The sequence below is a fragment of the Peromyscus leucopus genome, chromosome 3 (assembly GCF_004664715.2).
Source record: "Peromyscus leucopus breed LL Stock chromosome 3, UCI_PerLeu_2.1, whole genome shotgun sequence".
Taxonomy (NCBI): domain Eukaryota; kingdom Metazoa; phylum Chordata; class Mammalia; order Rodentia; family Cricetidae; genus Peromyscus; species Peromyscus leucopus.
Window position 1 is genome coordinate 154,630,515 of NC_051065.1, and position 17,371 is coordinate 154,647,885.

At 41.6% G+C, this 17,371-nt stretch overlaps 1 protein-coding gene across 10 annotated transcripts in view; it reads right to left on the reverse strand.

Annotated features, from left to right (window-relative positions):
* Nucleotides 1-17,371, reverse strand: part of Washc2c (WASH complex subunit 2C) — a 58,797-nt gene that overhangs the window by 40,081 nt on the left and 1,345 nt on the right. For 5 of the 10 annotated variants that reach the window (XM_028864021.2, XM_028864025.2, XM_028864028.2 and 2 more), the window contains 8 exons: nt 11,165-11,227; nt 9,186-9,359; nt 6,158-6,251; nt 5,290-5,351; nt 3,945-3,992; nt 2,974-3,081; nt 1,801-1,882; nt 594-653 (listed from right to left, as the gene is read on the reverse strand). In XM_028864021.2, coding sequence (XP_028719854.1) covers nt 594-653; nt 1,801-1,882; nt 2,974-3,081; nt 3,945-3,992; nt 5,290-5,351; nt 6,158-6,251; nt 9,186-9,359; nt 11,165-11,227 — 691 coding nt within the window. The remainder of the gene's footprint in view (nt 1-593; nt 654-1,800; nt 1,883-2,973; nt 3,082-3,944; nt 3,993-5,289; nt 5,352-6,157; nt 6,252-9,185; nt 9,360-11,164; nt 11,228-17,371) is intronic. The other 5 variants (XM_028864029.2, XM_028864027.2, XM_028864024.2 and 2 more) reach the window with 2 other exon arrangements.

Below are 17,371 nucleotides of genomic sequence, written 5' to 3' on the forward strand. Positions count from 1 at the left end.
TTGGGCTATATAGCAAGACTTTGCCTCAAAAATACTAAAATAAGGGGGGGAAAGATGGGTTTGGAATCCAAATTCTTGGGGTTGCCTCTATACCATATACAGTGTTGGCATGGACTTTAATGAAGCCATACTTCACAAGGAGTATTTGACATCCTCAAGTGAGCAATATCTGGAGACAACAGTGATTCCTTAGGCCAATCTCTTAGACTGACTTACTTCAAAGCAAGAATACAGCTCAACCGCCACATGCAAGAGTTTAGAGAAAGGAAAAACAACCCTATAAATGGAGACAACGGCAAGGGCACACAATAGACGCCACGACTTAATATGGCAGGGTCACATGCAATCTTTACTGAACACTTTAACAACCATAGTTCCTGCGCATCTACAAACCATCTAGAAAGACAGGCCATGCCTACGTTAGACTAGCAATTCAAATACACAAGCATCACTCTGCACTCCCCTTTCTTCCATGCTGGTACCCTAACACGTGTTTTCAGATACTTTAAGTGGGTGGAGACACACCTACTTGTCCACACTTAACCCTGAGACTTTTACATTACATAAAGGCTCCTAGTGAGTGAGGGGCTTACCATCTGGAGGTGTTCTCCTTTCCTTCTTCTCCTTCATTGTCTTCTGAAGTTTTCCATCTGCTGAGCATAAGATTTATGAGACTCTTGTAGCTTCTACAATACTCAGCACTCTTCTTATTTACACAGGTACTGATTCTCTGCTTGAGTCTGCATCCTCATGATACAGGCCAAGAGCAAGACATGAAAGTTCGTATCTCAGCTCCAGTAGGGCACTTCCTCAAGGGAGTGTCTCTATAAGGCAGAAGGCTGCCAGGTCACCTGCATATCAGGACTGTGCTAAAGAAGAAATTACTCTACCTTTCTACTCTGTTAAATAACTAGAATGCACTGGATACTGCATTTTACTAGTCAAAATTTAAGTTACTGTTAGGCCATGGATTCACAATCTGCAGTTCACAGTTCTCTGGGGTTCCATATTTCATGTTACATAGATATATACACGTACCGGGAGTGGGGTAGGATACTCAGAGCACCTGATTATCAAGCAGAACTTAAGAGCCATTAACATGGCTTAAAGCAGTGGGTCTCAACCTGTGGATCTCAACTCCTTTTGGGTCAAATGACCCTTTCACAAGGGTCGCCTAACACCACAGAAAATAGATATTTGTTATGATTCATAACAGTAGCAAAATTACAGTTATGAAGTAGCAACAGAATTTTATAGTTGGGGGTGACCATAACATGAGGAACCACATTAAGGTCTGCAGCATCAGGAAGGCTGAGAACCACTGGCTGAAAGGGTCAAAGTGCTTACCACCGGGCCTGACAACCAGACCCACAAGGCAAAAGGAGGGAGGAGAAAGCCAGCTCTGTACACACAAAAAGGCATGCACATGGCCCCCACCCCGGTTAAATGAATAAAATGTAAAAGAACAACAATAAAGGAGTCTGAAAAAAAAAGACAAAAAATCAAGAACCAAAATGTCTGCCTAACACTGGCGAACCCTGTATTTGGGTATGGTGGCTTATGTTTATGATCCCAGCACTCAAAGAAGAAGGCAAGAAGATCAGGAATTCAAGACACCCTTCCTTGCCTGAATTGCATATTTGAGGCCAGTATGGAATATATGAGACCCTATCTCCAAAAAAGAGAAAGAAAGACACATAAACAGAGAGAAACAGACAGAGAACATGTGTGTGAGCACACACAAGCAGACTACTGAATGCCACTAACCAACCACCCCATTAACCTGACTTCAGATCTCACCTATCTGTTCCTCTTTCAGCTGATTTGAGATATCTCCTTTGATCCGAGCTGCCAGCTCATCAGCAAAAGATGTAGGTCTTTTCTACAGGCAAAAAGAGAGAGAATCACTATTTTCTAACAAAGTAGTACAGTTTACTTCTTGACATTTAACAAAATTCTATCAAGAGTCATAAAATAATAAAACTACAAACAAAACAAGGCTTTTTTTTCTCTTCTAAGGTTTTAAGGTTTATTTTACTTTTATTTATGTGTGTATGAAGACAGGTGCAAAAACAGAACTTTATCAATGAATTTAAACACATGAATCCTATAGAGCTCAGCTAAGCAACAAATTCACAAAATTATCTCTTTAAAAGAAGATACTCTTAACTTCTTTATTTTTTAAAATACTTGAAAAAGCTAAGAAAACCAGCATGAAGAATGGAGGGAGATGGAAGAGTCCCTGAACTCAAAATTCTGAAGCTGAATGTATATCCCCAACGAGCTGACTTAGCATTAGAAGAAAATGGCACTCGTAAGGCAACTGAAGACACAGGGACACTTACAGCTACTTATGCAACTACAAATCAAGGACAAGAGAGATGGTGCTCACTGCTCTTGCAGAGGACCTAAGGTTGGTTCCCATGTCAGGTGTTTCACAACCTGTAACTCCAGCTCCAAGAAATCCGATACCCTCTTCTGGTCTTCCCAGGAACCCAACACATATGTGTGTAAATACAGTCACACAGACACACCAAAAACACACTTAAAAAAATACGACAAATCTTTAAAAGAAAAAAAATCAATTATAAATATAGGAGCTACAGAGATAGCTCAATCAGTACAATGCTTTCTGCATAAGCGTGAGAACCAGAGTCCAGAGCCTTGGAACTCACAGAAAAAGCGAGAAGTGGCTATGTGTGCCTGTGCTCTCAGAGCTGGGGAAACAGAGACAAGAGGATCCTGGGGCTTGGTGGCCAGCTAGTTTATCCTGGTAAGCCCAGGTTCAGTGAGAGACCCTGAGTCTAAACAAGGGGGAGAATGACCGAGGAAGTCTTCCACCATTTACTTCTGGCTACACACACAATTACAAATCTGACATAAGATGAGATGACCACAAATACAAATGGCACTATTCAGGAGCAATGCGTAAACACCACTTCTAAGACCTCATCAAGGGACAACCACACTTACAGACTTGGCATTTTCCTCGATGTCCTCAATATCATCCCCCTCCTTCTCAGAGTCAACAAAAAGGTCACCATCATCATCCTCTTCTTCATCACTCATCTGTGTGGTATGCTGAGAATGCAAAACAGAATCACAAGATCCAAGTCATCAAACTGAAAAGGAGACATGGTCGATTTTTAATCTCTCCCCTTAAAAAGGATAACCACACTTCAAACACATATTCCACATGATTTATTTATTAGAAACTAGCTGGGTAGTGGTGGCCCGTATATTTAATCTCAGCAGGTAGAGGCAGGTGGAACTCTCTGAGTTCAAGACTAGCCTGGCCTACAGAGTGAGTTCTAGGACATCCAAGACTACACAGGAGAAAAACCTATCTATTTTGAAAAACAAACAAACAAAAAAATAAAGTTAAAAAAAGAAAAGAAAAGAAAAGAAAAGAAAGGATTTACTTTTTGTATGTTTGTTTGATTTTTCAAGACAGGGTTTCTCTGTAGCCTTTGCTGACCTGGAACTCGCTCTGTAGACCAGGCTGGCCTCAAACTCAGAGATTTGCCTGCCTTTACTTTTTTAACAAAATAAAGGTCCAAAGATATCAAAGCAAAGTATTAGAATATTGAAAATATTCATTATTAGAGGAATGTAAATTAGTCTTAACAAGAGCAGGAAGGGATGATTAAAAGGAGCTATTAAAAAGGAGTAAAATTTGGAAAAGGTAATACCCAAAGGAGGTGGCAAGCCTAAATAGATGACATACTAAGAGAAAACTAGCAGTGAGCATGAAAAACCCTCACTATAGCATTCAAAAGTCAGTTCAGGCGACTTGGAGTATAAACATGGTACAGAGCTTGCCAAACACACCTGAGAGCCTAGGTTCACCCCTAGTGCCAAGCGAAAAGAACAGTAAGTTTAGTATACATGGGATGCTGCAGCTAAAGCTTTAAAATGAATTCATTTCAACACATGAGCTTTACCTGGTTTTGATCGTTGTCACTTCGACTAGCAAAATCTTCATCTGATTCCTGTGGGTGAAAATGTTTTGCTGTTAACACAGAAAAGGTCACGGTGGTCTCTGAGGTAAGCTGACTGTGTTGGGCAGAGGAAAAGCTCTTATACTCAGTCACCTTAAGTAGCAGACAAGATGAATGACTGGCAATATTGCAAGAGTTGTCTAGCTGCCATAATGTTTGTGTTTCATTTAAATAGCTCTCATTTATATCACTTGTATTTCCCAATTCTAAGCTTCAGATTTAAAGAAAGATCATTTGATTAATGAGAGGTTGGTCTGGGTTGCTTGACATTTTGGACTACAATCTCTGTGTTCCCTCTAGTAGGATAACTACTTCATTAAGCTCAAGAGTTTAATATCAGTGTTTGCTACACTGACAGCTAAAAACAAAGGACTCAGCAGATGATTATCTATCTATAGCAAAGTAAGAGGCAAGTTTATTTCTATTGCTAGCTAAGATTTCTATGGGCAGGGCTGGAGGAAGAAATGCAGGAGGGGGAGGGGGAAGAACAATCAAGAAATGAAAATCAGGTGCAAAAGTGATCTCCTTTTAGAACCTCATACTCATCATTGTCTGAAGGAACAACTCAAGGCCCCACACTCTAGATGAAGATTTTACTCTGTGGACCTTAAGACACTAACAAGCGAACATGAAGTAGATGCTTTGATTAGCTTTAAAACATTAAAAGAGTATGCTCTTCTTGCAAGGGACTAGAGTTTGGTTCTTAGCACCTATATCAGGCAGCTCACAACTGCCTGTAACTCCAGTTCCAGGGGATCTGACATCCTCTTCTGTCTCCACAGGCACCTGCACACACTGCACCCCCTTGTGTGTGCACATACACACAAATAACAGTAATAATAATGATGATGATACATCTCTTAAAGTTGTTCATGAACATGCATGCACACACTAATAAGAATAACAATAATAAAATCTTTAAAAGTTGTTTATTGCAGCTCTTTATTTTTTTCCAGGATTATTCAAGAAGGACACATTTCAAGACTAAGTTTCTGGCAGAGACTTTACCACAGTGTCTAGGCTGTTCTCTCTCCTCAAAATATAATGGGACGTGAAGGAATTTGGTAGAAAGGAGAGCAGGTAGGTAATCGTAATGGATTAGAACAGTTTCCCTTACTTTTCTCTGTACAAATTACAAATAAGAATTTCAACCCTAAGAAAACACTTCAGGTTCTGTCCCTTAAGTATATAAAAACAGTTCACTAATTCTAAAGCAAGTTACATGCCTAGCCTGCTCCACACATCCTAAGCTTCCTGTCACCATGACGTGGTCATACCATGTCCTTACCTCCTCTTCTTTCTCTTCCTCACTGTCCACAATACTTCCCCGGTTGCTGCCTACAGAGCCCTCTGTCAGGAAGAATGTAAAAGTCAACAACAATTCACCAGAAAATACCTGTAGCTCCTTCTCAAAGATGCCAAGCACAACAGCATCAAAGAGGCTTTAATGGAGCAAGTGCCACGTAATGGAATGAAAGCATCTTTGTTACTAATACAATTTCAAAGCACCTCCCACGAATTAAAAAATTTTTATAACTTGGCCTTATTCTACATGGATGTCAAGGTTACAAAAAAATGAAGAAACAGTATCAGACTAAAAGTTGACTAGCGATGACAGGTAAAGGCAATTGCCACCAGTCCTGAAGATTGGAGTTTAGTCTCTGGAACTCACATGATGGAACAGAGACTGACTCCCATAGGCTGTCCACACACATACATACATACATACATAAACATAAAAAAGTTAAATGAAATTAAAATAAAGGTGACTAGAGCAATTCAACAACTAAATGCTCCAAGTCTTAGACCAGAGAAGGTGACAGAGGTAGGAAAAGACAGAAATGGGACAAGAGACAAAATCTGAATACAACCAAAGAGGCTCACAGTACAACCTCCTGAAACTGACCACTTTACAGTGTGGTTATGTCAAGAAAATGTCCTTGTTCTTAAAGAACATTAGGGTGATGGAGGGCCAGACAAATTATGATATACAGACAAAGAATGAAAGTACAGAGTGAAACATTAGCTGGCAAACCTGAGGGAGGGTCTGTTGATCTCTCCACTGCTCTTGTAATGTTAATAGAAAGTTTTAATTATTTTAACACAAAGAGTTAAGCTATGTTAAACATGACAAAAATATCGGTGAGAAAGAGTACCTTCACTGGAGAGCTCTCCAAGCCCTACGTCTTCCTGTTCCATGAAGAGCTTTGACCCGATGAGATAAGGCAAAGGGCGGTCAATGTAGAGGTCCTTCAAGGAAGGAAAGGGCACAGCCATTAAACACACGGGTTGAAATCATTCTGCTGCAGCTGACTATCTCAAACAAGTTAAGGCGAGACACAAAAGTAGAAAACAAGAAACGTGGCGAGGTTAAACATCACTGATTTTGAAAACATTAAATTCTAGGTAAAGATAACAGCAAAGCTGACTCCCTCCCCATAAACCTCAGTGATAGAGACACTAGCAAGGCCTGGGAAAGGTTTACAACAGTAACCAAATGAGGGAAATATAACCTCCCAAGAAAAACGTGCCCAAGGAGGCCAAGGGATGGAAGCCCAACAGCCGTGTAAGGCCTACCCTCCCCTTACTCAAAAGCAAGCACACAGAAAGCCCAGTACTGGTGGGCCTCCCTTTGTAAACATACAAATTTATATGCTAAAAATAGCTTCTGAACAGACGGCAATACTGCAAGTTCCAGGCCAGCCAAGACTACAACACAGGACTCTATCTTTAAATTTGTTTTAATTCTTTGGCTGACCAATACTACTTAAATACTACCTTACACATAAAAACACATACTTATTTTGAAAATCATCGACAATAGCTCAAATTTTTGAGAGAAATGAAGAAATAACCCAAATGTTATCGGATGCTGAGACAATAGTAGACAAACCCAGATTGGATAGAGCAGAGGGGACAAGACAAGGCACTATGGGGACTGGGAGGGATTTCTATGCCTGCAGCAGAGCAAAGAGAAGGCTGGCTTAGATGTCCATAAAGTAAAGTAGGAGACAATGCCACTACACAAATTATCTACAGTTGGCACAACAAATTAAACAGTCCAGAGGCTGAGGAGCAGAGCAGCTGTTTGGGAGAAAACAACAGCCTCAGAACCGGAAGAATATCGCCACCTACTCCCAACTGACAACACTAAGCATTCAGAAAGGGACAGTGACAAAGTGAAGCTGGGTAACAGAGCAGAAGTCGTGAAGGACTCTGCACAGCACCCACCCACAGCATACAAGAGCAGTGAAGAACTCTGCACAGCACCCACCCACAGCCTACAAGTCAAACTTGAGAGCCCAGCCAGCATTTCCCCTGACAACTCCGTCCCATTTCCACGGCAGGGGAAAGACTGGCTGTCCCTCTGAAACATTAGCCCGTGGCCACAGCCCCTCCTCTGCTGGGATCAGGAAGAAGTCTTACACCATTAGACCCACTGCTAACTTCCAAGAGGAAGCCTGTACAGGAAGTTCCTAGTGGCTTTACCTAACACCCCAAGCAACCAAACAAGCCAAATGCCTTTCTGAAGTCTTCCTTAGCACGAGCCACAGAATATCTGCTCCTTAGGAGCTTCTCTATTCATCTAGCCCCAACCCAGAGCTCCTTTTCTACCCTAAAGTCTGGGAACAAAAGGGAGAGAGGCTGTTCAAAGGGCACAAAACTTCAGTTGGCCCAAACGTGAGCTAAACAAGAATGACACCAATACCATCGAACATGCCAAACTGCACAGGAGGTGAGGGGTGGGGATCCCATGAGGCCTGAACCCTACGCAAGTAACTACAGGCAACTGAGGAGAGCTGGGAGTGGGAGAGGTGCTCCTCCCCAGGGAAGGGCACACCAACTGACTGTCCAGTGCCAAATGGTCAGCCCTGGAAACATACATACAAGTTAACATTACATGGACTCAACAGGTTATCAACAGGTACATATTAACAATGAAGACAGAGATCATGAATTTGAAGGCAAGCGGAGAGAGGTATAAAGATGAAAAGAAAAAGAGAAACAGTGTAATTAATTTATAATCTCAAAAAAAAAACCCCAAAAAACGTCAGTTAAAGGAAATAAGATCAATCTATAACAACACAACATGTTGATTATAGTTAATAAAATGCATTGTATTTTTTTAATCCTTGAGAGATTTTTAAGTATTCTCACCATGAATTAAGTACACGAGATACACACAAGTTAGAATAAGTTTATTCTACAACAAATGGACATTTCAAAACATGTACAAGATATATATATATGTGTGTGTGTGTGTGTGTGTGTGTGTGTGTGTGTGTTTCTTTTATTGAAAATTAAAAATAAATAAAACTTCAGTTTTAAAATAAAAATGAGCCACAAGATGATTGGGTGGGTAAAGGCCTGCAGACCACAACCCGTGTGAAGTTAGGAGAAAACTGACTCCAGAATTGTCCTCTCTCTGTCATGTGCCATGAGACATGCACATCCCCATACAAACAATTCAATGACAAAGTTTAAGTATTAAAAAATTCAATTTGGGCCGGGCGGTGGTGGCGCACGCCTTTAATCCCAGCACTCGGGAGGCAGAGCCAGGTGGATCTCTGTGAGTTCGAGGCCAGCCTGGGCTACCAAGTGAGTTCCAGGAAAGGCGCAAAGCTACACAGAGAAACCCTGTCTCGAAAAACCAAAAAAAAAAAAATTCAATTTGGCCAGGCAGTGGTGGTGCACACCTTTAATCCCAGCACTCATGAGACAAGAGCAGGCGGATCTCGTGAGTTTGAGGCCAGCCTGATCTACAAAGCAAGTTCCAGGACAGCCAGGAGTGTTATATAGAGAAATCGTCCAGGGGGAAGAAAAATAAATAAAAATAAAAATAAAATAAATAAATAAAGCCTAATAAATAAAATAAATTTAAAAAACGAACCAAATCCAATTAAAAAATCTCATCCTTCACCTTAACTTCTTGGCTACCAGTCGGTTTTGTCTCAGGTTTTGAGGACGGTTGCTCATGTAGATGTCTCCTCCCCACAGACAATACTAAACACCTCAGAAGAGGAGGAGCTATGTCCTGCCACTTTCCCCTACCTTGTACCACAGAAAGGCTCAGCGTGTCAAGTAAGGCTCTCAGAAAGAGTCAGTCGGGATGCCCATGCCTTACACACCCTACGCCCGGCAAAGCAGTGAGGACATCGTAAGACTGAAACTGAATGCCTTTACCTTTGGTTCGAGGATCAGCTCCACCCGCTCGTTGGCATCTTCTTCTTCAGAGTCCGAGTTCCCCGCCTTTATGTCAAGTTGCTCAAAGGCACTGTCGAGCACCTGTAAGCCATAGTTCACAGCCTCCCGGACTTTAGGGATCAGGTCGACTTCTTTCTGTTCCCGAGTCTTCTCCTGCAAACAAAACAGCCTTCGGTGTGTCTCCAATATGAAACTCTAAAGTCATGCCCTCCTCCAAAACTTTTCGTTCAAAATGTTAACAGCTTTAATCTCAGTTTTGTCACTCTCTGGACAAACATCAGTCCACTTACACTTTAGAATTCCAATTTCTCCATCTGGGAAATCAGATGAATATTCAAATTAGAAACCAAAACTGAGTCTGTGAAAACACATTTGTGAAAAAAAAAATGTGCTTAATGCCTCTTATTTATCTTTAGGCTAGCAGAGATAGAACCTGGGGTCTGCCATGTGTTAGGCAAACACTCTGCCAATGAATTGTCATTTAGTCCTGTGGCACTCAGAAAATACTTCACTATATACTGACCACTTTTAAATGTAATGCTGGCTTGATCTAACCACATTATTGCATTTTGCTAAGTAGCAAATGCATGAGTACTATTAAAAATAAAATTTGCATTCCTACAAATGCCAGGAACAGGAAGAGCCACAGCTATTTCTAATATTCTAACCTAACAGCTTTGCTTCTTAATAGTTCCTGGTAGACTATCAACCTTTGCAGGTGACTTCCACTTTTTCAGAGGAAGTCAGAGCTGACTGAAAGTGGCTTCCACAGTAAACATACTCAAATCTGCCTGCTTTCCTGAATGAGAGGAGGGGAGTACGTGCCAGAGCACACAAAAGTAAGGCCAGAACTCTTTCTTAGGTGTGGACACCAATGTGGGATAAGCAAGGATGTGTATGCACAGGCCACATGGCAAGCCACAGAAGAAAAGGTAGGAACTGCTGACCCTTGATCCCTTGGCCCACTTTCCAAAGCACACAGCCCTCATCAACTTTCTTCCTTTCCTTCTCTTTTCTGACCTCCACTAGCTCCCACAAACCCAGTCCACGGGGAGGGGGTGAAGCTCAGTTGTAGAAAGTTTGCCCAATGTGCGTGAGGCCCCATGTGCAATCCCCGGTACTAAACACGGAACAAAGCAACAACCTTAGCACAGGCTTCCCCTTGTTGGCATGGCCTCCCCACTGCCTGTTAGCTGGCCCTTCTTTCTTCATCTGGATCAAGTCTCATCCTTGAAGCTTTCCCCAGCTAGTTTAACAGCAAGTGTCTCCTTGTGTGAACTTCCAACACAGCAACCATGCAATGCAGTTCAGATCAACAACCACCTATGGCCTCAACAATGAAACTGCTTGAAAGTGAGTGTCCGAAGTCATGGGTTCCCCGCAGTCCTATGACAGTCAACAACTGCTTACTGGGGAGCCCATTCCGTCCGAACACAGCCTGTAGTGCCCATGGGGTCCTCAACTGTGCATCCACTAAAACTATATTCACCTTACTATCTAATTTTCACCTGCCAGAACAAAAGTAAAACATTCACAAAGTTGGGGAAACTGGGTCTCCCAGGCCTCACTCTGTTTCCTCATTCATTTCCCAAGCACAGTACATGGCCTGTTTCTATATGAACTTTGAGGAAGAGTGGCTTCTAAATCTGTAAAGGGGAGGAAGAGGAGGAAAGAGAGGAAGAAAGGGAGAGAGAAGGGAGGAAGTAGGGGAAGAAGATAAAGCTTCCTCTGTGGCCTGCAATCCTGGGCTACTTACCCTGTGCCCTCTGCTCTGCTCTACTCTACGCCAGAATTCACGAATTTCATCTCCACATGAACAGCCTAAGCTTCAGGAAAAAATGGAAGAGTCCTATTGGGCTACTGCCAAAGGCAGCACCTCCCACAGCCCCGGTCCTGTCCCCCTCTGTCTCACTTCTCAAAGTGAGTCGCTCAAAGCAAGGATGACTTACGACAAGTACCTGCTGGGTTTTCTCGGCCTCGGCCTTGAGGGCCTGCTCCTCCACTTCTTCATCGTACACCCGCTGAGTAAGGAAGCAAATTCATTAAATAGTTAAGCACTGAAATGGAATCACATGGAAAAGGTCAATACGAAGAAGAATTTTTTGAAAGAGGGAAATGGCTTTCAGAAAAACAACTAGGACCACTACCAATGGGTCGTGGACAAATAACAAAGTACAGCAGTCCATTCACCTAAAGTCAATTTTGAACCTAAAGAAACATGAGGAACTATCTGGCTGATCAAAGGGTTCTGAAACCACTATGATCCCAACGGGTGCATTTTTTCCACTAACGTAATGCATAACTCTAACAGGGTCACAATACAAGTACCTTGGTCCAAGACCACTGCCAATATCAACTGATATACCTTACCAACTAGATAAATATTGTTAACAAGTGGAGTGAGGAATATGATAATGGTAAAATTTACTTTTATTCTGTTGCTCAAAATGGCTGAAAATTTTTTATACTTATCTCATATAAATCAAGAAAAAAAGGCAAAATCACCAACAATTTGCCAGAAGATGCATGGCCAAGGAAGAACCTCTTTTATAAGACGTATCTGTCATACTGGAGACTCACTGCAATTTTTTTTTAAACAACTGGAGTATAACATCTTTGCTACAAAAAAATGAATGTAAGTGGGTATGATGGCTAATCTTGGTTGTCAATTTGACTATACTGGACATCAACTAAAACCCAAGCTGCTGGGCAATCCTGTGAGGAATTTTCTTGATCTTCTTCTTTGAAGCAGGAAGATCCACCCAGGATCTAGACCATACTTTCTGGTAGCAGCCCAGATAAAAAGACAAGGAAGAAGGAAACTTTGCTTTTTGCTCATTTGTCCTCGCTCTTGCTGGCAAGTCCATCTATCCTGTTCCTTAGGCATTCTTTTGCTAGTGTTAGAAACAGCTTCTTCAGGGTTCTAGGAGACTGAAGATCAGCTGCTCTCTAGCAATCCTCCAGGCCTCCAGCACCAGATGGGGACTGCTGGGCCAAGCTCCTGGACTGAACAGCTACTGCATTCTCAAGCCTTTCAATGCTGACAGCCATTGCTGGGACTATCTAGACCACAGCCTGAAATCCAACCTAATAAATCCTCTTTTAATAAATACGTTTGTCCTATCAGTTCTGTTCCTTTAGAGAACCCTGACTTACGGAGTAGGACAATGAAATTGTTCTGTAATGAGACAATAGGGTTACAAAAGTTTATGAGTATACTGAAGCACACTGAGCTGCACTTTTTAAAAGAAACTACCTAAATCATTTAAAAATTGTTTAGGTAACACAGGCTCAATAGTCCTTATCTGAAGTTTTTAAATTTGCAATTTTTGGAATATCTGCAGAGATTTTATGAGCATCACTAATGAGAAAATCCAAAATTTAAAGCTGAGGCACACGAAGTTCCAGATTTCATTTCATTTCATTTTGGAGTAAGTATAATCAACCTGTGCCCATGATAACCAGATGGGAAGAACCTACTGCTGAGGACACAACCCACTTTGGTTGTGGTAGAGAAATCGGCTAGAAATAGGCAGGAAGTGTCCTCTCTGCTGTATAACTTTCACAGAGCTGGAAGATACCATGCAAGTGACCGCTTGGGAAAACAATAAGCAATGTCCTCCCCAGTGGTAGACACTGTGCACAACAATACCAACCTAAGTGGCATGACTGCTCTGGTGACGACCAACTGCTTTCTAACTGGGTCTGAGGCCTGCTCCACAATAGGGAATTAAAGCCATGTTCTATAAACCAGGTCAAAAGCCCATGCTTATGAGGTCAGAGGCCATAAAGTTTGGACCTACTATTACTACTATTTTTGCTAAAATGACACAGTGTTAAAGTATCTTGTAAATGTTTATACACATAGACTAGGGCTATTCTCAATCTTGGTCAGAATTGTCAAATTCACAGAGGGAAGTCAAAAACCCAAAATAAAATAATGATGACTATTTCTGAATATAAAGACGTTATGAGTAGCTGACCATAGTGGGTCATGCTTACAGCTCAACTTTCAGCAATCTAAAGCAGAAGATGGTGAATTCATGGCTAGTTTAGGCAACAAGATCCCAACTGAATAAAGTTGTTAAAGCAACCTGCCCTACTAAGAATATGAGATTATGGGCTGGAGAGATGGCTCAGAGGTTAAGAGCAATGACTGTTCTTCCAGAGGTCCTGAGTTCAATTCCCAGCAACCACATGGTGGCTCACTACCATCTATAATGAGATCTGGTGCCCTCTTCTGGCCTGCAGTCATACATGCTGTATACACAATAAATAAATAAATCTTTTAAAAAAAAAAAAAAAAAAAAGAATATGAGATTATGATATTTAGGAGTATGCAGTATAGAACAAAGAAAACTACATGGAAGACTAAGTTTATGTTCACATAAACATACGCACAAGTCAGCGAGGAAAGAAGAGCTACACAATCACAGTTATCTTTATGTGCACTCACACATACCCATACATATATAGTCGCAGGGAATAAGAAGTAAAAATGCAGAGATACAAGCATCCTTGCCCAAAAAGATTACAGTTGAGAGGAAGTAAAGGAAAAGGCTGAGTTTCTGACTAAAGTCTAAGACCGTCAATACCCAGCTTCCCCACGCCATCACTAGAATCTACCCTCAAGATGTCAGCATCCTAGGGCTGGTAAGACCAACGTAACATCTAAAACACCAAGTGGTTTGGGAAGACCTAAAGTCTGTGAGATGGTTGAGGGTGGAAGTGCTCAGGAACATCAGATCATCACTCTAACTTCCTTTCCCAGGCTGACCTCACAGCTTTACTTCATGAGCATTCAGATAGTTCTATACTAGAACTGTTACATACCTTTGGTATTTGTCCTCACAGAAACTTTTCCTCCTCAGGAGAAGTGGGGTACATGGCATAGGGAACAAGTGAAAAGGACAGGACAGATTTTCTGTTGTTGTTGTTTTAACAATTACACACAGACCTGGTTCTTTTCCTTTATATATTCTCTCATTCAATTCAAGGTCTCTGTGTATCCAGATTGTGCTAAGATCTACAAATATGTTTAGCTAGATCCTGAGGCTTGTTTAGTAACTTTAAAAGTAGGGTTGCTAAGAAATAATGTGTACTTACATGAAAATGCCATATAACACAGTACCACATACAATGCAAATATACAATGAGAAAAAAATTTTAATTAAGACTGTTAGACTGCTAATAAATGACATGGGAACTGGGCATGGTGGCTTATGCTTTTAAGGAGGCAGAAACACGCAGATCTCCATGAGTTTAAGGCCAGCTAGGTCTATATATATACATCAAGTTCCAGCCAACCAGGCTAAATGGTGAGACCTTGTCTTAATAATAATAGTAGTAGTAGTAGTAGTAGTAGTAGTAGTAGTAGTAGTAGTAGTAAAAAGACATGGGATGCTTCATGAGCTCTTAATAAGAGGTACTGCCTTGTAGAGGCTCAGGGTGAATCTGGTAAACAGACAGATGAAATCAAAGGACATACAGAGCAATCTAAACAAAAGCCTGTAGCAAGGCACTCAGGAGCGCCAAGGCTACTCTGTCAAAAGCAAAGGCCAACATATGTAAAAATAAAGCAGGTTGGTGGAGGGGACATCATGCGCAGGGTATTATAGCAGGTATGATTTTGAACTTTAGCCCCAAATTGTTGGTTTTTTTGACAGTTTAACAATGACATCTGTTTCTTTAAAAACTAAGGAGGGGGGTTGAAAAGCAAGAAAATGATGGAAACATAGTTTTGATAATTAACAGAACAATCCTGAAAAAATTCAATTGTTTCTTCTTGATTTTTTTTTCCAGAAAGCTAAAAATTCTTTAACAATTGGCTTTAAAAAACTCCTTAGGATCGTTTAACAAACTCAAGTCATTAACTAGGACTGCTAAATCAAAGGTCAGCATGAAAACTCTGTCTTTAAAAAATGGGGGTGGGGGAAGGGCTGCCTTAAGAACTGGGTCTCTTTCTGCTCAGCCACTAAAAGACAGGCCAGCACTAATGAGCTGTTCTCTCTCAGGACTCCCTCCTGAGCCCTTACTAACAGTTCCACATGGCTTCTGCTTTCCTCCAAAGTCCTGACTGTTCTAGTGCCCTAGAAAGCCCGGTTTGCTTCACTAACTCTAAAACGGAGTTTGCAATCATGCGGCTGCCTCTGAGACTAACAAAACCCAACTGACTTCAAGTAATCTCTCAAAAGAATTTCCACAAACGTAAATAACGGCAGCATCCTAGCGTGAACAGTAGAACAATGTCAGGGCTTGAAGACAAGACACAGGACAGCAGCAAAGGCCACAGGTATTTCTGTCATGTTGATGTTTTTCTTTGCAGTTTCCGGAAGCACTATCTATGCTCTGAACATCATTAGCTGCTCCCACAAACGGGAAGAAGCTGTACCGTGTGGCATTACAGAAGGTCTTGGAAGCAGTGACATTTGGTATGGCACCAACGCACTCAGGAAGAAAGTTGATGGCAGCCCGGGAGGGGAGAGGAGTAAGGACTTATCATCAAGGAAAGATGGATGGAAATACAGAATCCACAAAAGCAGACATGGAGAACAAAGTTTTCGCAAAGCCTAAGCTGTAGAAAAGTCTAAGGAAACTTTGCCAGAAGAAGCTGGAAGAGGTGGAGAGGATCTAATTCAAGTCTGTGATCAGAAAAGGAAGTTTACGATGCTGCCTCTTCCTCCTGAAAAAGTGAGATCTGGCACCATTCTGGTACAGGCACATTGAGTACAAAAGAAAACTTCCTGCTCCTTGCCTGATCTACCGCTGCAGCATTAAGTGCAAGAAGAGCTGAGAATCTGATGTAGCAAGAAAGGCTCACAAAGTGAGTGGCACAAGAACATCCAATCCCAGTGGGGGAGATGGGGAACGATGACTGCTGTCATCCCCTAAGTGACCCTTCCAGAGAGATAAATGCTCAGGTTGACCATGCAGGTTCTGTGCACATCAGAAATGTCTTCAGGTTGAGCATGCCTATCCAAAACCCTAAAATACAAAACTTTCTGAGCACTGACATGACATTCAAAAGTTTTCGACAGGGGGTTGTTTCAGTTTAGGGATGCTGAACCTGTAAGGTCTGCACAGAGACTACATCTTAGAAATCTGACATCTGAACAACGTCTAGTCCCAAGAATCCCAGACAAATAAGGTACATTCAGTCTGTACTGGGTTTACTTGAATACATCTAATGTTTCAACATCAATGTTTCCCTTTGCCAGTTAAGAAAATAACTGGTGGGTTAGTCAACTCAATGAGCCAGCTAGTCTGGCACATGCAGTGGTAAACAAAGAGCCCTCACCAAATCCCATGCCTCAAACACGATGGAACGTGAGCTAAGTCACTTCAGTTAGGGCTACTAACTTATGCAAATGAGCTACAGCAACAGCCCACATGGAACTCTGGTGTTTTCACAATCCTAAATCATGGGCTTTATGATCTTAATCATTTTGGCAATTACATGTAGTTCTTTACACCTAACAATTTCAGGATACAGCTTACTTTAGTAATTCTCTTCTCACTGCTGGGTGTAGGACTGTATGCCTGTAATCCCAGTACTTGAGATGCAGAGGTGAGAATTTCCAGGTGAGTTCAAGGGAAGCTTGGTCTACATAGCAAGTTCCAGATCAGTCAGAACGAATGATGAGCAAAAAACAAAAACAAAAAAACAATCCTCCCCCCAGAAAATGCCTTTTCACAAATTAATTCAGAAAGACATTCTTTGAGTGTGTGAACTAAGCTTCCTCTCCATTCTCATAACAGCCTTCCCTTGGCTCGACTGGCTTTCGGGCATACGTGTTTCTTTTCTATCACAGCTTTATCAAGATACTTACTTTACCTGTGTATTCCTACCAGCTCACAGAAACTCACTATGGAAACAAAACTCACATGTGCTTTAAGGCTCGGCACCATGTTTACGGCCGATTCTGTCACAGATTCAGCCACGTTATGAAAACTGTAGTTGAACAAAACGCCAAGTAAACATCTGCTTATAGAAACTAATCAAAACATAAAGGACCCAATCAATAACTTAAGGCAAAGTGGTGCTCAGATGGTCAGGTCAGGTCTACGGCTGATCTTACCAAATGTGCACAGCAGCCTTGGGAGAGGCACACAATTCAGCTCGACTGTCCACTGCCCTCAAAACTAGAAACAGAAAAACCAGACTG